Source organism: Amblyraja radiata, chromosome 1, assembly GCF_010909765.2.
Source record: "Amblyraja radiata isolate CabotCenter1 chromosome 1, sAmbRad1.1.pri, whole genome shotgun sequence".
In the NCBI taxonomy this organism is placed as follows: Eukaryota; Metazoa; Chordata; class Chondrichthyes; order Rajiformes; family Rajidae; genus Amblyraja; species Amblyraja radiata.
Window position 1 is genome coordinate 47885130 of NC_045956.1, and position 27852 is coordinate 47912981.

Below are 27852 nucleotides of genomic sequence, written 5' to 3' on the forward strand. Positions count from 1 at the left end.
TTTGTGGTTCACCTAATACTTTGTAATGGTTTGATTATAAAACACTGGTGGAGAGCAAAAGTGAAGGAAATAAGTAGACGTGCGCGGCAGCCCGGCCCGTATAAACACTCTAAACAATATGCAGTCTAACAGATTAAACAATTCCAGAGGCACTTTGTCGCGGGGGCTATTGGTGAATAATTCGTCTTGTGTCTATGTGTAACTGACATCATGTCAAGCTACAGTTTCCAGGCATCAGTCGGGAAGCAGTGACACAACTCCGTGTGGACGGAAGGAAGAACCGAATGTCCGGGGACCCCGGTCTCTATGGCAACACCACGCTCTTTCACCAGCATCCGGTGAAATCCCCTCATTCCTCGAAAACCGACACGACCACTATCAGAATGATCATGTTTCCACTTTTGGAAGATGCGACAGATACGCTACCTGCACGTCCTTTACTCCTAATGTCTGCGAAACAAACTGCCGGGCCCGAGTGACAGCCCCATAGATACTCGAGTCTCTTTGGACAGCTTCGTCGGCTTTACCCGGCTGGTCCCGCCTTGATGACGTTCATTACTGGTTGGAGCATGGGGACCGAGGAGGGGTCGCCATATGATGACGTCGGGCCACGATGACGTGTCCGGTGACAACATGGCCGCCGACATCACGCTGCTGTTTCGCGCGAGCGTGAAAACGGTGAAGACTCGGAACAAGGCGATCGGGGTGAACGCCGAGCAGGTGAAGGAGGACATCCTGAGGAAGGGCAGGACCAGGGCCGTGTTCAGCGTCCGAGCAAGAGAAGTGGTGAGTGTTAGAGGGAGAAGAAGAGAGGAAAACAAGGAACATATGGAGCAATCCTTGGCAGTCTGATTTCCCCTTTACTGGAAGACATTTGAGACTTTGGAGAGGGTGCAGAAGAGGTTTACCAGAATTATTCCTGGAGTAGAGGGTATTAGCCATGAGGATAAGTTGGACAGACATGCTTCGTTTCTCTGAAACGCTGGAGGTTGAGGGGACACCTGATGGAAGTATATACAATTATGAGAGGCATAGATTGGGTAGACAGTCAGAACCATTTTCCTCGTGTGCAAATATCAAATACTAGAGATCAAAGAGAAGAGGGGGGAAATTTAAAGGAGATGAGCTGGGCAAGTTTTTCACATTGAGTGGTGGGTGCCTGCTTCCCGCTGCCAGGTGTTGTGATGGAAGCAGATATGATAGTGGCATTTAAGAGGTTTTTATATTGGCACATGCATATGCAGGGAATGGAGGGGTATGGATCAGGTGGATGCAGAGGAGATTCGTTATCATGTGTAAGAACTGTAGATGCTGGTTTAAACCGAAGATATACCCCAAAAGCTGGAGTAACTCAGCAGGACAGGCAGCATCTCTGGAGAAAAGGAATGGGTGACGTTTCAGGTTGAAACCCTTCTTCAGTCTGAAGAAGGGTCTCGACACGAAACGTCGCCCATTCGTTCTCTCCAGAAATGCTGCCTGGCCTGCTGAATTACTCCAGATTAGTTATCATGTTTGTCATGGATATTGTAAGCTGAATTATCTGTTTCTGTGTTGTGTTTATGTCCTGTTGGGCTTTTGTAAATGTAGTAAAACATAAGAAATTTAAGATTCATGCAGTGCCTTGTCAAGCCTTGCATGTCTTGACAACTATTAATTTCTATTTGAAATACAGTCATTTATGTTGACAAATATAGCAGCCAGTGTGTCGACAGTACAGCCTTCAACAATTAGACAGATAATCAGCCTGAAAAGGGTTCCAACCCAAAATGTAATTTGTCCTCTCCCTCCACACATACTGCCTACCCACTAATTTCCTCCAGCCATTGTGTTTGATTGTGGAGATGTGTTCACAAGGCTACTGTGAGCAGTGACTTCCCATTTTTACAAATATAATGGAATTATTGCAGCTTAACTGAGGAGGCTCAGTATAAAGTATCAACCAAAAAGTGTCATCTTTGACAAATGCAGAACATGCACAGCACAACATTGAATTGGCAGATTAAAGGAAGTGCACAATTCTAATTGGGCTTTAACCAAAAAAATATTAGTTCAGGAAAGAATTGCTAAAAGGGCAAGTTAGCAAAATTGTATATTGTGGAAGTGAGAGAGCGCTAGAAAGAATGTAAAAGCATATTCCATTTTAAATAATCCTCTTCCTTTCCTTGTCTGTTGAATAATCTTTATTTTTGCCCAAAAATAAAGAAGCTTTCCTCTCGATCTTTTATAAAATGGGCATTCAGATCAGGAGTGATGACCAAACAGAAGCATGACTTTGTTTGCAATCCGAATAATTAGAGATGAGTGAATGGCTCAGGGAACTATACAATAGTGAGAAAATTAAGAGAAGAAGTAACAATAAAATATTTGATATATTTAGTACCGTAACATATTTAAAGGGGTTAAAAACAAGATTTTAGGATGGGTGAGTTTTCTTTTTTGTGTCTGTGGATTAGAATTGTTTTTTAAACAAAGATTTTAATTGGTTAATACCTTTTAATTTAAAAAAAAAACTTGAATATAGGGTTGTGAATAGAACATTATCAGAATACATGTCGGTATTTATCTATGCCTGCCATTGGTGATAGTCAACCTGCCATAGGTTATAGTTTGAATTTTTTTAGCAGTGCTATTGGCCAGGACTTACCAGTGGTTATTTAAACACCTGATTTCTTACCTGTATGAAGGCAGGCACCGGTAAGCCAGCAGTTAGTTCAAGTTCATGTACGAGAGGGGTTTACCGTTGGGCTAAGTCGCGATCAGTGCCGCGGTCGGAAGCAGAGAGGGAGTGAGAGAGGTGTGCTGCTGTAAAACTGGACCCCGCGCATACCGAGACAAGTATTGTTTTTGTCCTCTCTTGCCAATAAAACTGATTTGCAACTAAACAGACGAGTGAGCCTTTTTCTGTTCTACTAGTCAGATCCTTGAACCTGTTCCCTTGTAACAATGTCTACGGTATTTATCTCATTGAATTTAGTTGACGAAGATCAATTATGGATCGTCTATTCAAAGCAAACAATAATTTACATAATAACTGCCATTTGTGAAGAAGAACATCAAGATCAATATCTTTCACAGTTTTAGGTTGATTGTAGTCAAGCCCATGGTTTAACTAAAAGCTATCTTTCAGATTTACTTTTCACATGTTGTTTAATAGGTTACCCAATTATTTTATGTGTCCTGTGATAACATTTTCGTTAGAAACCAATTCTGTACTTATCATTAATCATGTTTGAAAAAATGCTCCTGACATTGTCATCTAAAGAGTGGATTTGTTGTGTGTCATTTAAAGAGTGATGTAATGTACATTTGGATGCTATTTCAGGTAAATGCAATCACATTTGCAAGTTCTTGGGTAGTGTATTATTTCCAATTTTCCTTTATCTGAAAATTGTAAAAAATAATCTAAAATCTTATGGCTGTGGTAGAAAAGAAATCTGGGTTGAAAGAAAGAATTTGAGTGATTTATGGATGATGTTGTGACATTTTTTTTGTTCTGAGCAGTGTTTTTGAAAAGGAAAATGTTACTTCTGCTTGGTTATTTTTCATTGAGAACTTTTACTGATGTTTTATTCATATATAGCGAATTGTTATTCAATAGATAAATAGTAATTTGAGCGCAATTAGGGCACAATGTTCACGCAGAACACTGGTGACTGGATCGGTCTCGCCAGTCACCTCAGAACCCACAAACAAAAACACTGAAGTCATGGTCTTCTTTGACTTCGAAGGACAAACAACAGCAACAACAAGTTATTTGAATTAGTAGTGTGTTTTTCTGTCTCTTGAGGTAGGAAGCGGCCTTTTCGGAACTCCAAGCCGCTAAGAGTGTTCTTTCGACGCCGGAGTTCCATCATCCGGCGAGAGGGCCTGAAACATAGGGCTGCCATTACGGCGACTGCAGATGCCTCAATAGGCCCCAATAGGCCGCAACCACAGGTGAACAAGAGGAAGAGGACTGAACTTTGTTGCCTTCCCTCACAGTGTGAAACATTGATTCTGCTGTGGAGGGATGTTTTTATGTTTAATGTAAAATCCTATAGTGTTGTGTTTATCTTATTTGTGTGCCGCATGGTAACTCAAATTTCACTGCATCAATTGGCGTGTGTGACAACAAATTCTGTACAGCACTTTGGTCAACGTGGGTTGTTTTTAATTGTGCTTGTGGCGGCTTCCAAGGGTCGGGCTATTCCTCTATCGAACCCCTTGGCACGGGAATGAACTAGTTCGGGGGCGACCCTTAGCTACAGGGATAAAGGGCAGGGGTTTAGGCGCAATTGCATGAGTTCGTCGGCATGGTGGCCTTTTATCACCGTTTTGTGCCATCTGTAGCCCACATCATGCGGCCGCTGTATCATCTTCTGGTAGGTAGACGTAAGGATGTCGAATGAATCGACGAGGCGGTGGCGGCATTTGACGGCACGAAGAAGGCCCTTGCTCGGGCTGCGCTGCTCGTTCACCCGCGGGAGGATTCCCCGACCGCCCTAATGGTGGACGCCTCGGAGTCGGCGGTTGGTGCCGTGCCGGAACAACTGATGGACGCGGGTTGGCAGCCCCTGGCCTTCTTCAGCTGGCACCTCAACAAGGCCCAGAGGACGTACAGCGCATTTGACCGCGGGCTCCTGGCTCTGTACCTGACGGTGCGCCACTTCCGCTACTTCCTAGAGGGCCGCCCATTCACCGCTTACACGGACCACAAGCCGCTCACCTTCGCCCTGGCAAAGGTTTCCGACCCCTAGTCCGCACGGCAGCAGCGGCAGTTGGCGTACATCTCGGAGTACACCATCTCCATCCGCTTCATCGAGGGGAAGGAGAACCGGGTGGCTGACGCATTGTCCCGCCCAGCCGTCTACGCCGTTTTCGAGGTGGCGCCCAACATTGACTATTCTGCCCTGGCGGAGGCTCAGCTCATGGACGGTGAGATGCCCGCCTGCCATCTCCGGCCTTCGCCTTGAGGATGTCCCTCTCGGCCCTGGAGGAGCAACAATACTGTGCGATGTGTCGTCCGATCAGCCTCACCCCATCGTCCCTGACACCTGGCGCTGGAGGGTTTTCGACGTGATCCATGGGCTAGCTCACCCATCCATCGGGGCGACGACAGCACTTGTCGTTGCTCGGATCATGTGGCACGGTCTGCGCGAGCAGGTTGGCCACTGGGCCCGCACCTGCATTCCGTGCCAGACAGCAAAAATCCAGCGCCACGTCCGGCCGCCCCTCCAGAAGTTCGGTCTACCACGCCGGCGGTTCGACCACCTCTACGTGGACATTCTGGGGCCTCTCCGACCGGCCCGGGGCATCACCCACCTCCTCATGGTGGTGCACCGCTTCACGCAGTGGCCGGAGGCCATACCGCTGGCCGAAATACCTCGACAGCTACATGCGCTCGTGCGTTGTCCGCGCACTGGATTGCTCGCTTTGGGGTGCCGGTGGACATCTCCTTGGATGGGGGCCACAGTTCACCTCTGAGCTGTGGTCAGCCATGGCTCACCTCTTGGGTGTGCAGCTGCACCACACCACTGCCAATCAGCCGCAGGCAAACGGCCCCAATGGAGAGGTTCCACCAGCAGGACCGCATGGACGCACTGCCGTGGGTCTTGCTGGGCATCCGAACTGCGCCTAAGGAGGACTTGGCCTCATGTTCAGCGGAGCTCGTTTACGGGTCGCCGCTCACGGTGCCCGGGGAGTTCGTGCCGTCGGCGCCGGGGCAGCAGGGACCGCCCTCATCCACCCTACAGCGCCTTCACGAGAAAGTTGGCAGGCTCGCGTCCGTGCTGACGTCCCGCCATGGGACATTCCGCCCTCCGGGACTGCCCCTACATTTTCCTACGTCGTGACGCCCACCGCACCCGCTCCAGAGGCCGTATGATGGTCCGTTCCGAGTCCTGGAGCACGGACAGACAACCATTGTGTCGGACATGGGGGGCCGGCCGGAGGCTGTGTCGATCGACCAGTTAAAGCCGGCACATTTGGACATTGACCAGCCTCGGCCGCGAGGTCGTCCCCCTTCGCGGCTCCCTCCTCCTGTCCCTCCACCTGTGCCTCCGTCGGCCCCTCTGTTGGCCGACTTCCGTACGTGGTCCGGTCGGGTTGTACGCCCACCAGTGCATTTCGTGACTCCTCTTCTGGGGGGGGGTCCTGTGGCGGCTCCCAAGGGTCGGGCTATTCCTCTATCGAACCCCTCGGCACGGGAATGAACTAGTCCGGGGGCGGCCCTTAGCTACGGGGATAAAGGGCAGGGGTTTAGGCGCGATTATTCTCTTGCAGACCCGACTGGACAAGAGAACAACGGCGAATAAAATACCTCCCGAAATACCTGGCTCCTCGCCTTATTTCAGGCTGATCGCCGCGCTACATGCTTTATAAATTGATTTGATTTGATTTGATTTTAGAGTGTCACCAGAGGCACTAATTTGAAATTATTGAGATGTTCATAGATCAGAATTAAATTAGTTTTGCTTTAATATATTGAAAGGTAAGCAGAAATCCAGGCTGGATAGTTGCACGTTCAAATGATCATTACGTTATCCGCCTGGGTGGGAAACAGCAATGTACTATCTACCTTATAAAGTACCGTCCGAATCTTGCATCTTTTAGTAAAGTTACATGTAATTCTTGACCCGAATACTTCCTTCATAAGATTAGTGGGCAAAATTAGGGCACATGGTATTGGGGATAGAGTGCTGACATGGATAGAAAATTGGTTGGCAGACAGGAAACTAAGAGTAGGGATTAACGGGTCCCTTTCCGAATGGCAGGCAGTGACTAGTGGGGTACCGCAAGGCTTGGTGCTGGGACCGCAGCTATTTAAAATGTATATCAATTATTTGGATGAAGGGATGCAAAGTAATATTGGCAAATTTGCAGATGACACAAAGCTGGGTGGCAGTGTGAACTGTGAGGAGGATTCTGTGAGAATGCAGGGTGACTTGGACAGGTTGGGGGAGATGCATGGCAGATGAAGTTTAATGTGGATAAATGTGAGGTTATCCACTTTGGTATAAAAAACAGGAAGGCAGAGTACTATCTAAATGGCGTCAAGTTGGGAAAAGGGGAAGTACTACGGGATCTGGAGGTCCTTGTTCATCAGTCTATGAAAGTAAACATGCAGGTATAGCAGGCAGTGAAGAAAGCAAATGGCATGTTAGCCTATATAAAAAGAGGAGTCGAGTATAGGAGCAAAGAGGTCCTTCTGCAGTTGTACAGGGCCCTAATGCTGTACCAACACCTGGAGTATTGTGTGCAGTTTTGGTCCCCTAACTTGAGGAAGGACATTCTTGCTATTGAGGGAGTGCAGCGTAGGTTTACAACGTTAATTCCCGGGATGGCGGGACTGTCATATGCTGAGAGAATGGAGCGGCTGGGCTTGTACACTCTGGAGTTTAGAAGAATGAGAGGGGATATTATTGAAACATAAGATTGTTAAGGGTTTGGACACGATAGAGGCAGGAAACATGTTCCCGATGTTGGGGGAGTCCAGAACCAGGGGCCACAGTTTAGGAATAAGGGGTAAGCCATTTAGAACGGAGACGAGGAAACACTTTTTCTCACAGAGAGTTGTGAGTCTGTGGAATTCTCTGCCTCAGAGGGTGGTGGAGGCCGGTTCTCTGGATACTTTCAAGAGCTACATAGGGCTCTTAAAGATAGCGGAGTCAGGGGATATGGGGGGAAGGCAGGAACGGGGTACTGATTGGGGATGATCAGCCATGATCACATTAATGGCGGTGCTGGCTTGAAGGGCCGAATGGCCTACTCCTGCACTTATTGTCTATTGTAAGTCACCATTTTTAAACCTAATTTAAATCAAAGAATCTAGCACCAGTGTAAAGCAGTATCTTGTAACACCCCTTTTCTTTACCTACTTCAGATAGATACATATTGGAAAGGTTCAAACATACTAATATTCAGGTTTTCGTAAATGCAAAAATGAGCAGGAGACCACTCAAGTCCTCTATCTGGGTCTGCTATTGAATGTCATGGCTGGTTTGATTGTAACTGCATTCCTGCTATAATCTTTCATCCCTTGCATTCCTGCTGTAATCATTCATCTGTGCCTCTGCTTTAATAATAACCAAAGATTCTGCTTTCATTGCTTTATAGAAAGAGAGAGTTCCAAAGACACTCAATCCTGTAATAGAGACTTTCACAACATCCCCGGTCTTGTATGGATGATAACTTATTTTCAAAAGTGACCTCTAGTTCTAGATTCTCTCACAATGGAAACATCCTCATCACACCCACTGTGTCAAGACACATTGGCAACTTGGATGTCTTAATCAAATCGAACTCTTCTAAACATCAGTAGATACAAAGGCTGGCCTATCCAATCTTTCCTCAGAACAGGGCGGTCACGGTGGCACAGCGATAGAGTTGCTGCCTTACAGAGACTGCAACGACGGAGACCCTGTTTCGATCCTGACTACGGGTGCTGTCTGTATGGAGTTTGTACGTTATCACCCTAACCTGCATGCGTTTTCTCCGAGGTCTTCGGTTTCCTCCGGCAGTCCATAGACTTACAGGTTTGTAGGTTAATTGCCTTGGTATATGTAAAAATTGTCCCTGGTGGGTGTAGGATCGTGTTAATGTGCGGAGATTGCTGGTCGGTGTGGACCCTGTAGGCCGAAGGGCCTGTTTCCATGCTGTATATCTAAACTAAACTAAACAGAACTAGCCTCTAGCTGGTATTAGTCTAGTAAACAACTGACCTGCATCAAAGGAACTCATTAAATAAGGACACATACTTTACACAGTATCAGGATGTGGTCGCACCAATATCCCATTTTACTGAAGCACCAGTACCTTTGTTTAGTTCTTACCCGGCTTACAAATGCCTGGGCTCGCTCCCGTGAGGGCGGCCCGGCTCGGGGCTGGAACAGCGCTCCCGTGAGGGGCTGAGACGCTCCCGTGAGGGCGGCCCGGCTCGAGGGTAATGGCGCTCCCGTTAGGGCAGCCTGGCTCGAGGGTAACGGCGCTCCCGTGAGGGGCTGAGATGCTCCCGTGAGGGCGGCCTGGCTCGAGGGTAACGGCGTTCCCGTGAGGTCGGCCCAGCTCGAGGGTAACGGCGCTCCAGTGAGGGGCTGAGACGCTCCCGTGAGGGCGGCCTGGCTCGAGGGTAACGGCGCTCCCGTGAGGGCGGCCTGGCACGGGGCTGAGATGCTCCCGTGAGAGCGCCTGGCTTGAGGGAGGAACGGCGCTCACATGAGGGCGACCCGGCTCAGAGCTGGAATGGTGCTTCGGTGGCTGAGACGGCGTTCTGGCGGCGGCGGCCTGAGTCCGGGGTTCGGCCACTGGCCAGTGGACGACATCGTCAACAGCTGCGTCCGCTGGACTGGAGGGCGGCAACTTCGACCACCCCGGGCCGCAGCGTTTGAACCGGCCCGTTTGCGTAGCTCGGTGAGCCGCGGGACTGACTTACCATCGCCCGGTGGGGTATCGCCTCAGAGAAGAGGAGGGAAGAGACAGCAGCCCTAAGATTTTTGCCTCCATCACAGTGAGGAGGTGCTTGGTGGACTCACTGTGGTGGATGTTAATTTGTGATTACTGTCTGTTCTGTTGTTTATCTATCTATATTACTAAAAGTCTGTTCTTGACCGGTTTTGGCTTTCAGTGCTGCGATTTCCGAGAGTACGCCGCCACCTACGGCCGTCATTTTTGGCCACCTCGCTCAGAGCCCCCCCTCCGCTGCATGTGTGCCGAGGATTTTTTCCCGTCTATGAAAATTGACAAGAGATATTAATGTTTTTACAAAATTCCCCATTCTCTCTGCTGCCCCTGCTGGAGAGAGGGGGAGGGACTATAAAACCAGGAAGTGGTGTGCCTCAATCAGTCTCTGCAAGTGGTGTGCCTCAATCAGTCTCTGCAAGTGGTGTGCCTCAATCAGTCTCTGCAAGTGGTGTGCCTCAATCAGAGCTCTGAATGACACTGACACATGTCTACAGCACTGTGAGTACCCTTAATTTGGTTTGAAAATGAAAATATGGTTAGAGGTAAAAAAGCACTGCCTGCAAATGGTTGTTTGGGTTTGGGTTTGGGTTCAAGTAAAAAGGCACTCCCTCTTTCTCCCCCCCCCCCCCCCCCCTCTCTCCTCTCCCCCCCCCCCTCTCTCCTCTCCCCCCCCCTCTCTCCTCTCCCCCCCCCCCCTCTCTCCTCTCCCCCCCCCCCCTCTCTCCTCTTCCCCCCCCTCTCTCTCCTCTCCCCCCTCTCTCCTCTCCCCCCTCTCTCCTCCTCTCCCCCCCTCTCTCTCCTCCGCTCCCCCCTCTCGTCCTCCTCTCCCCCCCTCTCTCCTCCTCGCCCCCCCTCTCTCCTCTCCCCCCTCTCTTCTCCTCCTCTCCCCCCCTCTCTCCTCCTCTCCCCCCCTCTCTCCTCCTCTCCCCCCCTCTCCTCCTCCTCTCCCCCCTCTCCTCCTCTCCCCCCCTCCTCTCGCTCCTCCCCCCCTCCCCCCTCTCTCCTCCTCTCCCCCCTCTCTCCTCCTCTCCCCCCTCTCTCCTCCTCTCCCCCCTCTCCTCCTCTCTCCCCCTCCCTCGCTCCTCCTCCCCCCTCCCCCCCTCTCTCCTCCTATCCCCCCCATCTCTCCTCCTCTCCCCCGCTCTCTCCTCTCTCCTCTCCCCCCCTCTCTCCTCCTCTCCCCCCCCCTCTCCTCCTCTCCCCCCCTCTCTCCTCCTCTCTCCCCCCTCTCTCCTCCCCCCTCTCCTCCTCCCCCCCTCCCTCCTCCCCCTCACTCCCCTCTCAAATCCTCTCTCTCACTCCTCTCCCCCCCTCATAAGATCCCACTCCTCCTCTCCCCCCTCTCTCCCTTATCCTCGTCCCCTCCCTCTCATCCTCCTCTCCCCCCTCGTCCCTCGGCCCCCTCTCATCTCCTCCCACCCTCCCCCACCTCTCTCCTCCTCTCTCCCCGCCCCCTACAGCTCTCCTCTCCCCACCCCTCTCTCTCCTCCTCGCCCCCCCTCGTCTCTAGCCGCTCTCTCCTCCTCCCCCCTCATCTCGGCTCCATCCTCTCCCCGGCCCCCTTCTTCTCCTCCTCTCCCCCCCTCCTCTTCTCCTTCCTCCACCGCCCCCTCTCTCCTCCTCGAGCAGATCCCCTCTCCTCTCCTACATCCCCCCCTCTCTCCTCCTCTCCGCCCCATCCATCCTCCTCGGTCAACCCCCTGCTCTCCTCCTCTCCCCCTCTCTCCTCCTCACTACACCCCTCCTCGTCCTCCTCATCCCACCCCTCTCTCCTCCTCCCCCCACTCATTCCTGCCCCCTCTCTCCTCTCTCCAACACTCTCCCCCCCTCCTCTCTGGTCTCCTCCGTCCCCCCCTCTCCTCCCTCCTCACTGCACCGCGCCTTCTCCCTCCTCCTCTCTCCCCCCCCCCCTCTCTTCTCCTCGTCCCCCCCTCTCCTCCTCCTCTGCCCCGCACGCACCTCTCTCCAAAATCCGTCCTCATCACCCCCCCTCTCGAACTCGCCGATCCACCTCCTCTCCCCCCACTCCCTAAGCTCCCTCCTCCCTCTCCCCCCCGGCCTCTCCCTTCGAATCCCCCGCTCTCTCCTGCGGGAGTCCTCCCCCTCCCCTCCCTCTCTCCCTCCCGCTCTCTCCTCTACTTCCGACACCCCCTCCTCCTCTCCCCCCGTTGTCCTCCTCTCCCCGCCCCTTTCCTCCTCTCGACCCGCCACCCCTCCTGTTCCCGCTCCCTCGCCCCTCATCCTCTCCCCCCCTCGTCCTCCTCTTCCTCCTCCAATCCCCCCTCTCCTCCTCTTCCCCCCCCTCGCGAATTTCCTCCTCGTCACCCCCCCTCCTCCTCCTGCTGCCCCCCTGCTCCGTCCTCAGTCTCACCTGCCCTCTTCCTCTCGTCCCATCTCTCCCTCACCTCTCCATGCTCAAGGTCACCCACCTCGTCCTCCTCTCAACCCCCCCATCTGAATCTCCTCTCGTCTCCGCCCCCTCGTCTCCTCCTCTCCTCCTCCTTCATCCGCCCCCACGTCGTCGCCTCCTCTCCCCGACTCCGCATCCTCCTCCTCCCTCTCCCCCCTCTCCTCGCTCCTCCCACCCCTCTCCACCCTCCCCCTCCGTCGCCCCCCCCTCCCCCTCCTCTCCCCCCCTAGGCCCCTCCTCCTCTCGACGTCCACCGCCTCTCTCTTCCTCATCCTCCCTAGCCTCTCCTCCCTCATCTCCCCCCCTCTCTCCTCCTCTTTCCCCCCCTGCTCGCTCTCCTCTCCCCCCCCTCTCCTCCTCTCACCACCCCTACTCCTCCTTCTCGTGCCAGCCCACCCGCTTCTCCTACCTCTCTTCTCCTCCCCACCCTCTCGCTCCTCTACCGCCCCCTCAACACGCATCCTCCTCTCCCCCTCTCCTCCTCTGCCCGCGCCACCATCGTAGCCCGCCTCCTCTGTTACAACCTCGGGCCCTCGCCTCCCTCCTCATGCCAATCCCTCCCTCTCTCCTCCGTCTTCCGTCTAGGCCCCACTGCTCCACCTCCCTACCTCTGTCAATCCCCTCCTCTCACCCTCCTCTCGGTCCCTCCTCGTCCTCCTCCTGCCTCTAACCTCCTCTCTCCTGTAGTCCTCCAGTCGTCCTCCAACATCTACTCCTCCCTGCCGCATTCCTCCTCTCGCTCTCTCCTCATCTCGTCCTCCCTCACCCCTGCCTCTCTCCCCCTCCTTCCAACCCCCTCTCCTGATCCTCCTCTCCCCTGCTCCTCTCGCGCCCCCCTCGCCTCCTCTATCTCCCTCCTCCTTCCTCCTCCCCCTCGTACACATCTCCCCCCCTCTCCCTTTCCCCCCCTCTCCCTCTTTCCCCCTCATCATCCCTCCCGTCCTCTTTCCCCCCTCTCCTCTTGTCCCCCTCCTCCTCTTCCCCGCCTCATCCATCTCCACCTCACCCCGCCGAAGCCTTTGTCTCAATGCCCCCCCTCAATCCGTCTTCCCGCTCCCTCTCCTCTTCCCCTCCCTCTCCTCTTCCCCCGCCCCTCTCTCTCTTCCGCCCCCTCCTCCTTCCTCTTACCGCCCCGCCCTCCTCCTCTTTCCACCCCCTCATCTCTCTTCCCCCACCCTCTTCGCTCTTACCCCCCCTCCGTCTTCCCCCCTCCTCTTCGTCTTCCTCTCCTCCCCCGCATTCCCATCTTCCCCCCCTCCTCTTCCCCCCCTCCTCTTCCCCCCCACCTCTTCGCCCCCCTCCTCTATCCCCGCCTCCTCTTGTCCCCCCTCCCCCCCCACCTCCTCTTTTACACCCCCCTCCTCTTCCCCCCTCCTCTTCCCCCCCTCCTCTTCCCCCCTCTCCTCTTCCCCCCCTCCTCCTCTTCCCCCCTCTCCTCTTCTTCCCCCTCTCCTCTGCCCCCCCCTCTCCTCTCCCCCTCCTCCTCTTCCCGTAGCCCCCCTCCTCTCCCTCCCCTCCTCTCCCCATCCCCTCCTCCCCCCTCGTCTCTCCCCCCCTCTCCTCCCCCCCCTCTCCTCCCCCCCTCTCCTCCTCCCCCCCTCATCCTCCCCCCCTCTGCCTCTCCCCCCCCTCGCTCCTCCCCCCCTCTGCCTCCCCCCCCCTCTCCTCCCCCCCTCTCCTCCCCCCCCTCTCCTCCCCCCCTCTCCTCCCCCCCCCCTCTCCTCTCCCCCCCTCCTCTCCCCCCCCCCTCCTCTCTCCCCTCCCCCACCGTCCCTCCCCTAAACCCCCCATCCCCTCCACACTCCCCTACCCCCTTCCCTCCACCCTCACAACCGCACGTTGGGGGAACAGACCCAACGGGTCTGCACTTGGTCTAGTTGTTATATGTATGGCTGCAGGTAACGACATATCGTTCAGACCGTAAGGTCTGAATGACAAATGAAGGATCTAATCTAATCTAATCTTGGTTTCTTGGTCCTCCAAAATATTCCAAATGGAATTTAAACTGGAGGTGGTGGAGTGAGGACTTAAGCCAGAAAGGGTTATTGGGAAGAAAGAGCTACTTTAAATTTAGTTGCATCTGGTTGGGTAACTATAGTAGGGTGGAGATTATTCCATGCTTTAATTGTGCGGAGGAAGAACTAATTGCTGTACACATCTGTCTTTGTAGCTGGGATCACAAATTGGATCGAATGCCCTCATCTGCTCCTAATTGGTTTGGGTTTGGTGTAGGTCTTGTAATCTATGTCGAGCTGACCATTTAACATTTTGTAAAAACAGGTCAAACGGTGAGCTTCACGTCTTGGTTTGTAGCTGCTGTGGAGCTGCTGTGGCACTGCAGGCTTCTTCTGTAAGATGGGAACTCAGTTCATGGCAGCATTTCTGACTTTCAAACTGTTCCGATATCAAACAGTTTTCAGGAACAGAGCTCCACCAGGCCTGGGGCGGATTGGTGTATAACATGAAAACTTAATGGCCATTTGTAGGTTAAACTATTTAACTTGCATTCTGTATATCTTACTATGTCTGAATACAAAATGGATTTAATAAATGATAACATTGTTACGTTATCTAATTGCTTGGTTCCTACGTTTTATTCTGTTGAGAATCATGCATTAGGACACTCAGATTTTGTAGCTTTTTAAAAATGTGTATTTTCTTTCTATTTCCCACATATTCTCCATTTTATAGATTCATGCCCACATACTTCACATAACTATATTCATTTGTATCTCCCATATGTCCACCTCACAACTTGCTTTCCTACCTATCTTTGTATCATCAGTAAATTTAATAACTGTACCTTTAACATCTATCGTCCAAGAGTATATACATTATTAAATGTTGAGGCCCCAGCACTGAGCCCTGTTGTACACCACTCATTACATCTTGCTAACTGGATAAAAACTCATTTATTCCCGCAGTTTAATCCCTGTTGGCCAGCCAATCTTCTATCACCGTTATGTGTTACTTCCTGCACCATCGGCTTTAGTTTCTGTAATAACCTTTAATGGAGCACTTTATCAAATGCTTTATGGAAATCTTAATACAATACATCTCCAGAATCTCCTTTATTCATGGCACATTACTACTTCAAAGAATTCCAATAAATTGGCCAAACACGATTTCCCTTTGCCTGATTACGTTGAATTTTTTGGCATCTTTAATAATAACCTAACATTTTCTCAGTGACAGATAACTGAGCTGTAGTTTACTGTTTTCTGTGTCTTTCCATTTTTGAATAAGGTAATTAAATGACCTACTTTCAAATTTAATGATTTTCTTTCCTGAATATAGAGAATTTTGTTATAAGTATTTCACCAGTGACTTAATTTAAGATGCCTGGATGAAATCCATCAAGACTCAGAGACTTGTCAGCATGCAGCTGCCACAATTTGCACAGTACAGGTGCACAACCTTTTATCCGAAAGCCTTGGGACCAGACACTTTTCGTAATTCGGAATTTGTCGGTCTTCGGAATGGAATTTTTTTTGCGTAGATTTTAATGGCTGGCTCAGTGGTAGAGTGCTCGGCTCATATCCGCAAGGTCGCGAGTTTGCGCCTTGATCCCGGCAGTTCCTCGGTCGCGAGTTTGAGTCTTCAATGTAGTTTTTTCTTGCAGAATAAATGTCTGTACTGAAATGCAGTGTGTTGAATGAATTCCTGAATTTATACATGTGACCGCAACATTGAATCACCTCTCGCACTCATGTCACCCTAGCGGGGCTACATGCCCTTAGGCGGCCTAAGGCGACATTTTCACACTCTTATATCCGTGTGCAGCAGAGGCGACGTGCGTTTGCCGCCAAACGTGAGCTTTGGTGAGCAGACGACATCCTGGAAAAAATGTCCGGTTTCTTCCAGGTAGGCGATATACCCTCCCGGGCAATATACCCTCCACTTCTCTTTTATGAAGGGGATTTAGTTCCCCTTTCTTCGAGGACCGACCGGAGGTTCCGCTGTCACCTCTGCGGGCCGCCCTCGGTGAACGTCCTGTCTCCCTGTCCCTGGGATAGCAGGGGGCGATCAAACAGCACAATCTCCCCCTCCAACTCCAGAGGAATCCGCTCCCCGATGGGCCGCTACGGCGACAAGTGGCAGTTCGCCCACAGCCCGAGCTGCGCGACCCCAAGAACAAGACGTATCTTGTACACCATCAGCTTCTGCCCCTACGGGGAGCGTGTTCCTCTGGAGTTGGAGCGGGGCTGGGCTGGAGTTGCTTATCTGGGATCTCCGTGCTTGCAATGGGCCTGGGGGTCGGTGTCCCGATGAGGGGGCTGTGGGCGAACTGCCACTTGTCGCCGTAGCGGCCCATCGGGGAACGGCTTCTCGTGGTCCTGATGTCTCCGGCCAGTTTGCAGTTTTCCTCTGGAGTTGGAACGGGGCTGGGCTGCTGCTGGCTGTGGGTCTCTGGGAACTCCGTGCTTGCAGTGGGCCTGGGGGTCGGTGTCCCGTTGGTCCTGACGTCTCCGGTGACTGGCACTTACCTGCTAGCATCGCCGACATGAAGACAGTGCAAAGCCCCCGCGCCGGTGCAATGGGCGGGGAGCTGGAGAGGGGAGGGAAGGGGTCACTGAAGGCAGCGACAATCTGCTGCTGCTGCCTGCCCGCTGAGTTAAAAAGTTCCCACGCAAGACTCACGATACACTGTGTATCGTGCTACCGTGGGAACTTTTTAACTCAGCGGGCAGGCAGCAGCATATTGTCAATTATTAACCCTCCCACGCAATATACCCTCACCTTCTCTTTTATGAACGGGGATTTAGTTCCCCTTTCTTCGAGGACCGACCGGAGGTTCCGCTGTCACCTCTGCGGGCCGCCCTCGGTGAACGTTTTCAAGGACCTTTCTTCAAGGACCGAAAAAATGTCCGCTATTCGGAGGTTTTCGTTATTTGGATCTTCGGATAAAAGGTTGTGCACCTGTACCATGTCTTTTAAGTGATCTTAATTTTCCCGAGTTCTTCACTCAGTTCCTGATTTAGAGCTACTTCTGGGCATGTTATTTGTATTCTGTACAGTAATGAATGAAGCAACATGACTATTATATTTATCTCCCATTCCCTTTTTCCATTTATTAATTTCCCAAATTCACTTTCTATAGGACCAATCTCACTTTTTAAATCTATATAAACTCATAGTAAAGATAGGCACAAAGGGCTGGAGTAACTCAATGGGTCAGGCAGCATCTTTGGAGAAAAGGAATAGGTGACATTTCGATCGAGACTGTTCTTCAGACTAAAAGTCGGATGAAAGGGGAACGAGAGATATAGGCGATAGTTAGGAGAAATGAAAATGCAAAAAGCCATGATAATCAAAGAAATGCGGGGCACAAAATAGGCCATTGTTGATTGTGGGATAGGTGACAACAAGTATACAGACAGATGTTTCGGGTAAGTATAATTAAGCTGAGAATATGTATTTGTTATCACAGACATTTAACAGTTTACTTTTTTAGTACAGTAATATTCTAACAGTTTTTTGTCTTTTTACTCAAGACTATTGTAAGCCTCAGGGAGAAGGGATTTTTTTTTTCACGGATGCTATCTTGCCAATATCAGACCATTAAAAGTATCTCAAAACAAGATCCTGTCATTGGATGATGGAACTATTTTAAAGATAATTTGAATTTTCTATAATGTAGTCTATGACTACAGTTAATATTCATTTCAATTAGAGCTTTTGCTCAAACAATCCATTTCTAATTTACTTAGCGACAGTTATACTGCTGGTAGACCAATCTTGTGGCTCCCATGAACTGAATTCTATTTTGTTGCAATTATGTTTTTTCATCTCTGCAGAAGCAAATAAGTAATTCAACATTGTCTCAATTTCATTCAGACAGAATGAGAACAATTAGTGTTACAAACATTACATTACAAACATAACATTACATTACAAACATAAACATTACAAACATTACAAACAGTTGGACACTAGCTCCCATGCGAAAAAATCCACCATGTTGCTTGATCTTCCTTTCATGGTACTAAAACCGTGGAAATTCCAAATTTCCTGTTCCATCTCTTTTTTCCTCATCTCAGTAGTGTGAAAAATCTTGGATTCCTGAAAGTACATGACATGTAGGCCTTTTCTCAGAAAAACAATATTTATCAAGAGTAGAATCGTGAAACTAATCCCAACCTTTTTATGAGGGAAAAGCTCATTAATTACTGGTCTAGGCTGATGTGTGGCCATAGTAAATTAAATTCGTGTTTTTTTTCTCCTGGTCATTTGGTCATTTAAAAAAAAAAAATTGGTGATGAAAAAGTGGAGTGTAATAACTTGATTATGAGCACTCTTAAAACAAAAATAAGTATGGCTTAAACTTTACAAACAGATCATATTGTTGTATTCTCTCTAAATGTATTCTCGGTTACAAGGTGTTTTTATTTTATAGTGAGGCTAACTTGAAGACTTTGCTTCCCTTTTATAGTAGACTGACTGGGGCCGACTCTAATCTTGAAACAGAGAGCATTGAACTCAAATTGGATTTGATGGTCTGGAAGTAAATTATCCCTGAAGGCGGAGCTCTTATTCCATGAGCATTGATAGAAAACATCTGTAAACAATTTGCATGTAGTATGGCTGATACAATTGTAAAATCTCTTCAGTATTTGACTAGGATTGCTGTTTATAAATTGTATATATATTTCATGCAGCAATATTATGCATGTGGCATTGTCCCACATCATAAACCTGAGTACAATAATCATTGGTGATACCCTGTGCAGCACTGAGAGAACTTGGACCTCTCTAGGATGAGATGTTAAGCCTAGATCCTGCCTACATTTGGGTGGATATGAAAGATCCTATGGCTGTATTTCAAAGCACAACTTGGGAAGTGCCTCTGATGTCCAAGCAATATTTATCCCATGGTCATTGTCACAAATCAGATTATCTGGTTATTCTCATTGCTGTTTGTGGGATGCTCCTGTTCCTGACCTCAGAATGGTGGTTGCAATTCAGAGAGCATGTCATTGACTCCAGAGTGCTCTGGGATGTAAAGACATAAAAAACATTATATAAGTTAATGTGGAATGTGCAGCAGAGTTGATGTTTCAAGTTGAACATCAGATCTGGTGAATGGTCTTTGACTGGAACATTAAATCAGAAATTTTAATTCTGTTTCTCTTTCCTCAGATATTGCCTGATCAGTGTTTTTCTAGCACCTTTTGTTTTTCTTTGAGATGTTGAACATCTACAGATTTTTTTGATTCTCAAAGAGAGAAATATGTTTTTATTGTATTTTTGTAATTAATTTACAGGATGTGGATTTTGTTGACAAATCTACAATTTATTGCCCTTCCATTCATTCTTCTGGCGCACAAGGCAATTTAAGAGGGCAGACACAAAATGCTGGAGTTACTCAGGCAGCATCTCTGGAGAGAAGGAATGGGTGACGTTTCGGGTCGAGACCCTTCTTCAGAAGAGGGTAGTTAAGTGTCAGCCATGGGGCATTTGTTTCGACTGCCGTTAACTTTTTTGATGAATTGTGTTGAGGTTAAATTACATTCTAAAAATTTGGCGGCTTAGTGACACAGCTGGTAAAGCCGCTGCCTCACAGCGCCAGAGACCTGGATTTGATCCTGACCTCAAGTGCTATCTGTGTGGAGTTTGCACATCCGCCCTGAGACTGTGTTTGTTTCCAGTGGGTACTCCGGTTTCTTCCCATGACCCAAGGACATGCAGGTTTGTAGGTTAATTCATAAGATCATAAGTGATAGGAGAAGAATTAGGCCATTCGGCCCATCAAGTCTACTCCGCCATTCAATCATGGCTGATCTATCTCTCCCTTGTAACCCCATTCTCCTGCCTTCTCCTCATAACCTCTGGACACCTGTACTAATCAGGAATCTATCCATCTCTGTTTTAAATATGTCTACTGACTTGGCCTCCACATCCTTCTGTGGCAAAGAATTCCACAGATTAATCACCCTCTGACTAAAGAAATTCCTCCTCGTCTCCTTCTTAAAAAAATGTCCTTTAATTCTGAGGCTATGACCTCTAGTCCTAGACTCCCCCACTAGTGGAAACATCCTCTCTACATTCACTCTATCTAAGCCTTTCACTATTCTGTACATTTCAATGAGGTCCCCCCTCATTGGCCTCTGTAATTTGCCCCTCGTGCGTACAGAGTGGACGAGAAAGTGGGCTAATATAGAACAAATGTGAATGGGTGATCAAATGGTCGGCAATGAATTTTCTATATCTTATTGTCTGTGATTAAGTGTTTTGGCAATAATACAGCTACTCCAAAGTTAATATCTAATTTTCTCTAACTATAGCTGAACAAGTTAATAAATTGGGCACATACCTCATAAATGGGCACAGTACCAGATCACTGGTAATCTGTTGGAGTGCTGATAACGTTCCAGAAAGGCTATTGTAGTTCTACAAACAACAAAAGCAAGATGCCAGAGTTCGTGCAGATTACAGTGCCCTGGTAATAATCGTGCCTGTATCTCTTTACCCAGACTTTTATGGTAATTAACAAGCACCTTGGGGGCTGAGATACTTGTAAATGCTGGTTGAAAAGATGCATTTAGTACATTTTAAATTATCGTATTTACAAAAAAAATTATTATTTTTGTTGAGCTATGCTGTGTATTTAGTCTCTTTAAAAAAGAAAACGTAGATGTGTATTCAAATAATAAAGACAGTAGAGTAAAAGGTAATGAAAAGGCTATTTGGTGGTTTACAATTTTTTCCCCCTCCAAAAATAGAAAAATAAACTGGCATATTACTGTTTATTGTAGGAAGTGTTTGTTTTAGCCATTAAGCTTGCTCAGAAATGACTATGTTGAAGTCAGAAAATTCATATGTATCTGTGGTGTACTGTATTATAATCGCAGAATAAACATGCTTTTCCCTGTTTGAATTGGTTGTCGTGTATGAACAATAAACGTTGAAGAAAGCAGTGTTTTTCAGAATAATAAGATTGAGCCATTGAGAAAATCATGAACTGCAAAAGAAAAGTGTGAACAATTGTTCAATGTTCTGATCCTAAGTTATACTTCAACCAATGGCAATGTTTTAAGAAATATGGTGAATGTTCCCCCCTCATCAGTTGCTTTTCCACACATGGAGCAGTGCCACCTCATCATATCATTAACTTAAAAATGCTGTCTATCTCATTTGATCAGAGTAATAAAGTATTCAAGCTTATAATATGCCAGTAACAGCCAGCAAAATATTACAATTGAGTCCTGTAAAGCATATACTTACACTTTTCTCACAGGGAATAGACTTAGTTTCCTCACAGGAAATTCAACTTAGTATTATGAAACCTGTTGGGTGATGCCATGTATCTTGTAGGTCTACTATTAAATTTAATACCTACTTATTATTTTTATTTCTTTTGCCACTTTTCTTGAGATATTGACCATTTGCTGTCAACCATATACTGTGGGTAGTTTTAGAGATAAAGCTTGGAAACAGGCCCCTTGTCCCACTGAGTCCATACTGACCAGCGATCACCTGTACACTAGTTCTTCCCTACACACTAGGGACAATTTACAGAAGCCATTTAACCTACAAACATGCATGTCTTGGCATGTGGGAGGAAACCAGAACATCTAGGGAAAATCCACGTGGTCGCAACAAAAACGTACAAACTCCGTTCAGACAGCACCTGTAGCCAGGACGTTCAGACAGTACCTGTAGCCAGGATTGAACCCAGCTCTAAGGCAGCAACTCTACTACTGTGCCACCCTGCGTGTAGTGGCAAATGTTTGTACTTCAAGTAGGTTGGTATTCCTTTATGATCCTGATCTTTATAATCAAGCTTCCAAAGGCAGTTGCCATCCTGGCACAGACATGTTGCTCTTCTCCAATGGACACATCTTAGCATTGAGGTTAATTGTAATACCCTAAGACTGTGAATGGCAATTGATAACGCAATAGAAACCAGTAAAAATATTTTCCATTTATATAACAGTTTTAAATGTTACAAGGTGCTTCCTAGGTGTATTATTGAACAAACTTTGAGATTGAGTATCTACATAAGGAGATTTTAAAGTAAATTATCTAAAGTTTGGTAAAAAATAAATTTGTAAAGATTTATTGTCTTTTTAAAAAGGGAAATAGACGGCAAAATAACCAAAGCCACGACACTATGGATAATCACTATGACTCTATGGACAGGTACCTGGATAGGAAAGGTTTAAAGGGCTATGGGCCAAACAACGACCAGTGGGATTGCTGTTAACAGGGCATCTTGGCCAATTGGACATATTGGGTCGAGAAAGGCCCATTTCCATGCTGTATGACTCTAGATTTCTATGACGCAATTTGAATTTTATCCCATCATAGTGCACGATTCATTAATTTTTGTACCATGCATTGCATGACTTTAATGGTGAAAATTAATGCAAAATGCTTGAAAGCTTTTTGAATTTAACAATTCAATTAATTAAAGCCTGAATCCTTTCTTGATTTAATCTATTTTCATAATGCCACTTCAAATGGGTAATATACTCCTTGTAGTTGTCCTTCAAGAAAAGGACAAAATATATTGACTATGAAATGGTTGAGTTTTTGTTTTTATTTAGCAGCAAATTATATGAAATGATAACAATGAAACCAAAATGTCTTTAAAAATAATATTTGAATACTATTTTACAATTCATTTGATTTTGTTTCATGCTGAACCTCCCCAGGTTATGAACGCCTTGCATGCAGCCTAAGATTGATATGTTGGTTATTCCATTTGAAGAAAATAATACATTATACAAAAAGGAGCAATATCTACAGTGCCCTCCATAATGTTTTGGACAAAGACCCATCATTTATTTATATGCCTCTGGACTCCACAATTTGAGATTTGTAATAGACAAAAAATCACATGTGGTTAAAGTGAACTTTGTCAGATTTTAATAAAGGCCATTTTTATACATTTTGGTTTCACCATGTAGAAATTACAGCAGTGTTTATACATAGTCCGCCCCCCCCATTTCAGGGCACCATAATGTTTGGGACAGCAATGTCATGTAAATGAAAATAGTCATGTTTAGTATTTTGTTGCAAATCCATTGCATGCAATGACTGCTTGAAGTCTGCGATTCATGGACATCACCAGTTGCTGGGTGTCTTCTCTGGTGATTGCTGTGCCAGGCCTGTATTGCAGCCATCTTTAGCTTATGCTTGTTTTGGGGGCCTGCCGGTCCCTTTGCGATTAGTAAGCTCACCAGTGCTCTCTTTCTTCTTAATGATGTTCCAAACGGTTGATTTTGGTAAGCCTAAGGTTTGGCTAATGTATCTAACAGTTTTATTCCTGTTTCTCAGTCTCATAATTGGTTCTTTGACTTTCATTGGCACAACTTTGGTCCTCCTATTGATAAACAGCAATAAAAGTTTCCAAAGGTGATGGAAAGACTTGAGGAAAGACTAGGTGCTGAGAGCTCTCTTTTCCCTGCATTAAGGAGGCATTTAAACACACCTGTGCAATTACAAACACCTATGAAGCCATGTGTCCCAAACTTTATGTGCCCTGAAATGGGGGGACTGTGTATCAACATTGCTGTAATTCATTATGGAAGGCACTGTATCTGGTGCCAACTTGTTTCACAGTAATAACGAGAAGTTCTTTAGATTCTAAGTAGAAATAGAGCAACTATGCTGGGCCCTTTGTTCTTGGGTAATCTTAGTAGTCTGGCAAAACAGTATGTTCTAATGATATGCAATTTTAAATATATTTTGTCATACAGTATATAAATTATGCCTGTAAAAGACAGTTATAATCCTCAAACTGCATGGCTTCAGGAATACTGAAATTTGTCTGCATGCTACCTTTCCGTAGACACAGGGCACAAGGCCAACAACAGCAGGTTCTGGGTTGCCTTGTACGGCCTGAAAATGAATGCCTTTAAAATTGATATTTGGAAAGGTTTAATAATTAAAAGTTACTGCCAACCTTTATGAAGCAGGACTCGGTAAATGATAATAGATCTACAAAGATTACAGGTCGGGGGTGGAATCGTAATACAGGACATTTTACTTCCCTAATTAGACCAAGAGCATGCTGTACTTTCAATAATAGTTGGACATTTATTACTTTTTTTATTACATTTCATTTTAACATGTACAGATTATTTGCAGAATGTTTACACTTAATCTTAAATACATTGCAGTCTTTTTTTCCATTTGCTCTTTGCCTCCAGCACTATCATTCTAATCAATTAATCTGTTTTCCAATTTAATTTCCTGTATTAAATGCACCTTATCTTCATAAAGAAAACATATAATGAAGCCTTTCACCTTTATCTTCATTTTAATTAAAATTGTGTTTCCTTTTAACTTGCAGTCATAGTAATATTTGTAAAATTATAAAATACATTTAACTAGCGCTTATAAAATCAAGTCTGTTTCTCCTTGTCATCCCCTCTTTTTTCCTTTTTAAAAACCTGATCTCGTCTTTTGCAAAAATTGACTACAATTTACAATTAAAAAAAAAAAAAGACAACTCATAGCATTACATAATTTTAAAATTGGCATGGAATGACCTGCAAGCAATTAAAATAAGGTTCTATTTTTGTACAGGTGTAAACTCTAGCTACAATTTTAGACACACTCAGCAATAACATTTTCTTAATATCTGGCAGTTTCTTTTAGAAAACTGATACTCTCACGAGGCTGTGATTAAAGGAACCGCCCCAGAAGAAGTAAACATTAAATTAAAAGTGAAACTATAATAGTTTGCTTATAATATTAAACAGATGTTCCTGTGTTTTGGAGATCATATTTCTTGTTCCTTTTTCTGCTGTGTACGGTTTCAGGGACAGCTACAATTTTTTTGACAATTAGACAGACTTAAAAGTCACCATTCACAATTTCCTTGATTCTGAGGTTTCTGTGTCAAAATTATTTAAAACAAATCTCTGAGCAAAGCAAAACCTATGAAGTTTAAACTAATATCGTCATAGTCAAATGACAGCACTTCACTGTTTTGTGTATGTTTCACGAAGTCTATGCCTTTAAAATCTACCTGTGCAAGCAGGCTGATCATATTTTCCAATTGTCTTGAAAACTCATATTGGTCTCTTAAGATGGGAAGAAAATGTAAGAGAGAGTTATTTATATAAGTATATAGATCATCTTTATAAAAAATGGAGCCAGAACCAACAGTTCCATTCCAAATGCCTATTCCCAATGACATTCAGTATACCTGTTCCAGGCCAAACTGTGTCTTTCTTATGCCTCATCAGTTTCCTAAGATTGAAATAGATGGCAGTATTGTTATATAATTTTTCAAGGCTCATCGAGAGCTGCAGCTCTGTGCCCAATCCACTGTTCTCGAGGTGTGAGACTGATTGTTCATCTTGCTGCAGGATATTTAACCATGGAGAGCGTCTTTGTCAAATCCAATCTTCCCCTATACCACTTTTGCACATTTATAATGGCGAACATGAAATCCGGAGAACAATCAGAACAAACAGCCTGAATAATCGCCACTATCCCCATTTCCCTTTTCCCATTCAGAGACAGGGTCTTGTTGAAGTTAGTTAAGTCCAGGTTCTTAGATAGCTAGATTTCCCCTTCATTAGTGACTGAATTATATAATTATAGCACTTAAACTACTGACCCTGTGTGACCAGCTAACCATGCGTTATAGGAATAAAACCAAGTCGCCATGATTTTGATATTCATGATTTGCATTAGTGTGTTCTGGCTCACATGGACATTTGGATAATATGGAAAAGTTTCCAACAGAAAATATTCATTTAGTCTTTTTAAAAAAAACTTTTTATTAAATTAGTTGTTAAATTTTGTTTCTCAAATTAATACCAAGCATTTTAATTGTTTCTATTTGGTTTGATGTGTTGCCATGAATAATGTCAACTTTTTAATTTGAGATTAAAACAAAGACCTTTTAGTATACAAGATCCCTTTGTATTATTTAATGAGGCCAATGGAATTTTCCCAGTACGTAATCAGTCTCACATCACACAATCGGTTTCAACAAAAACAATTAATTCTTTGTAAATTCCATTGTTATTTGTGGAATTTTATTGGGCGCAATTTGTGACTAAACAGTGGTGGCTGCCCTTCAAAAAAATAATTCCTTTGTTTTGAAGTGTTCTACTTTATGTTTGATTATGGTAATATTTGGACCATGGATATCATAATTGGATAGCATTTTGCCAAGGTTAATCAATTCAATTTGTTGCTTGATTGCTTATACAAATAAATGGTGCTTTAAAAAATGTAGTTATATGTTTTTTTTCTTGTGAATTTCTGCTCTTCTTATTTATACATCTAACGCTATTCTGCCAATGGAAAGAAATTTCAGATGCCCAATTTAATACCAAACATTAAGTTACAGAATCGTAATTTATCAAGAATTAATCTGAGGCACTCCATCTTGAGTTTTTCATTTCATGTTGATAAAGCTTAAGTGATGCAATCATGGGCCTAAACAGTGGAGAAAATGGGAAAAGTTCAAAAACATTAGATTTGTAACAGCAGCCGTTAATTTAAAAAAAAACCTTTAAGTTTACAGGATTCTCCTGGGAAATTACCTGATGATTTTTCTTTTGAATGCATTTGCCCTGCAGTTGAGAGGGTATATGTTCCTGAAACTAGGAATTGGATTTTCCTGGGAGGCAGTATGCAAATTGTTAGTGATGGAAATAAACAATTTGCATTGGCGGCGTAATGCTTCTTACGCAAGTTTATATGGCAATTATTTCACCTTTTTTTTTGAATATTTGCAATCAGTTGATGTACTTTCATATTTCGTCATGAAATTAAGCATTTTCTAGTGAGTGTGAATAAAAATTATATTTTTCGATAGAATACTAGAAGATACCAAATGAAAAAAAAACGTGAGATGATTTGTAGATTGTTCTTGGTTGTTTATGTGACAAACCTTTTAATTATATAGTTTTACTGTAGGATTAAGTCTTCACTTTTTTGATTTGACCGACTTAAGTTGTGCTGAAAGATTGCAGGAAATATAGTCACGGATTGGAGGTGAAAATTGCCTTAATTTAGTAGAGCCTCTGTTCAGTAATGAGGTAGGAAATGACAGGTGCCACCCAAACTGATTATTAAGCCTTGGTGTTATGGCTGAAAGTATAGGATCAGGTAGAAAAACATCAATTTATGGCTTAGTTTGTACTGGATACAACATTTTGAAAAGTTTACAAAATAGAAAAAGCTTCAATGGAAGATGGGAAAATAGAATATGATGGGATATTTGTTATATTCCGTGCTTGCCACTTATTTTTACTCATCACTTTTTTCTTCAAATAATTCTATTTTGTCTGCACTCATTCCCTGCATATTTTTCCTCAAGTAGAAAAGAAAATTGTATGTATATTAAATTATTTTATTATGTATAAGAACTATCCTACAAGGCACAGAGATAATAAATAGGATCTCCCACTGTTGGCGACCTGCTTTGGTTGTCAGTCAGACACCTGTTATTAGATCATGCCAGTTCTTCCAGGAAGGGTTCAGAGCACATATTCTCCTGGAAGACTGGGACCCAGCTGAATGGCAAGGCCAGTGTGCCACGGGCCTTTTGAAGCATTAGTGGCTGTCTACATTCTGTACATTCCCACATCCGATGAAGGTCCTCACCAGGCTACCACCTTACAAAGTTACCCGTGAGATTAAAAGTTTGTGAATGACTTCAAAATCACATGGACACTATAAAAATATCAAAATAATATTCAAATTATCATTTTGAAGGCATCAGACATTTAAATTAACTAAACTAAATCAAATAATTAATTTATTGTTTAACAGGTGAGGCAGGATCTGTGGAGAGAGAGAAACAGTTAATGGGTCAGTTCAATTAGAAGATGACCATTTTCCTAGTGAGTGGCAGCAGATCTAAAATGTTATCTCTTGCTTCTCTCACAGTAGCTGCATGTCCTACTGAGTATTTCCAGCATTTTGTGCTTTTATTTCAATTTCATGCCATCAACAACTTTTTGTTTTTCAAACTCTTTGCTGTTCTCCAGGTTTTCCTTGCAAACCAATACAATGGAACTGCTATA

The 27852-nt window shown here is 45.7% G+C and overlaps 1 protein-coding gene across 1 annotated transcript in view; it reads left to right on the forward strand.

The window, feature by feature from the left end:
- Positions 1 to 560: 560 nt before the first annotated feature.
- The window catches only part of stx18 (syntaxin 18), a 209410-nt gene continuing 182118 nt past the window's right edge, over positions 561 to 27852 (forward strand). Inside the window, exon 1 of the mRNA XM_033021304.1 lies at positions 561 to 786. Coding sequence (XP_032877195.1) covers positions 595 to 786 — 192 coding nt within the window. The 5' untranslated portion in view covers positions 561 to 594. The remainder of the gene's footprint in view (positions 787 to 27852) is intronic.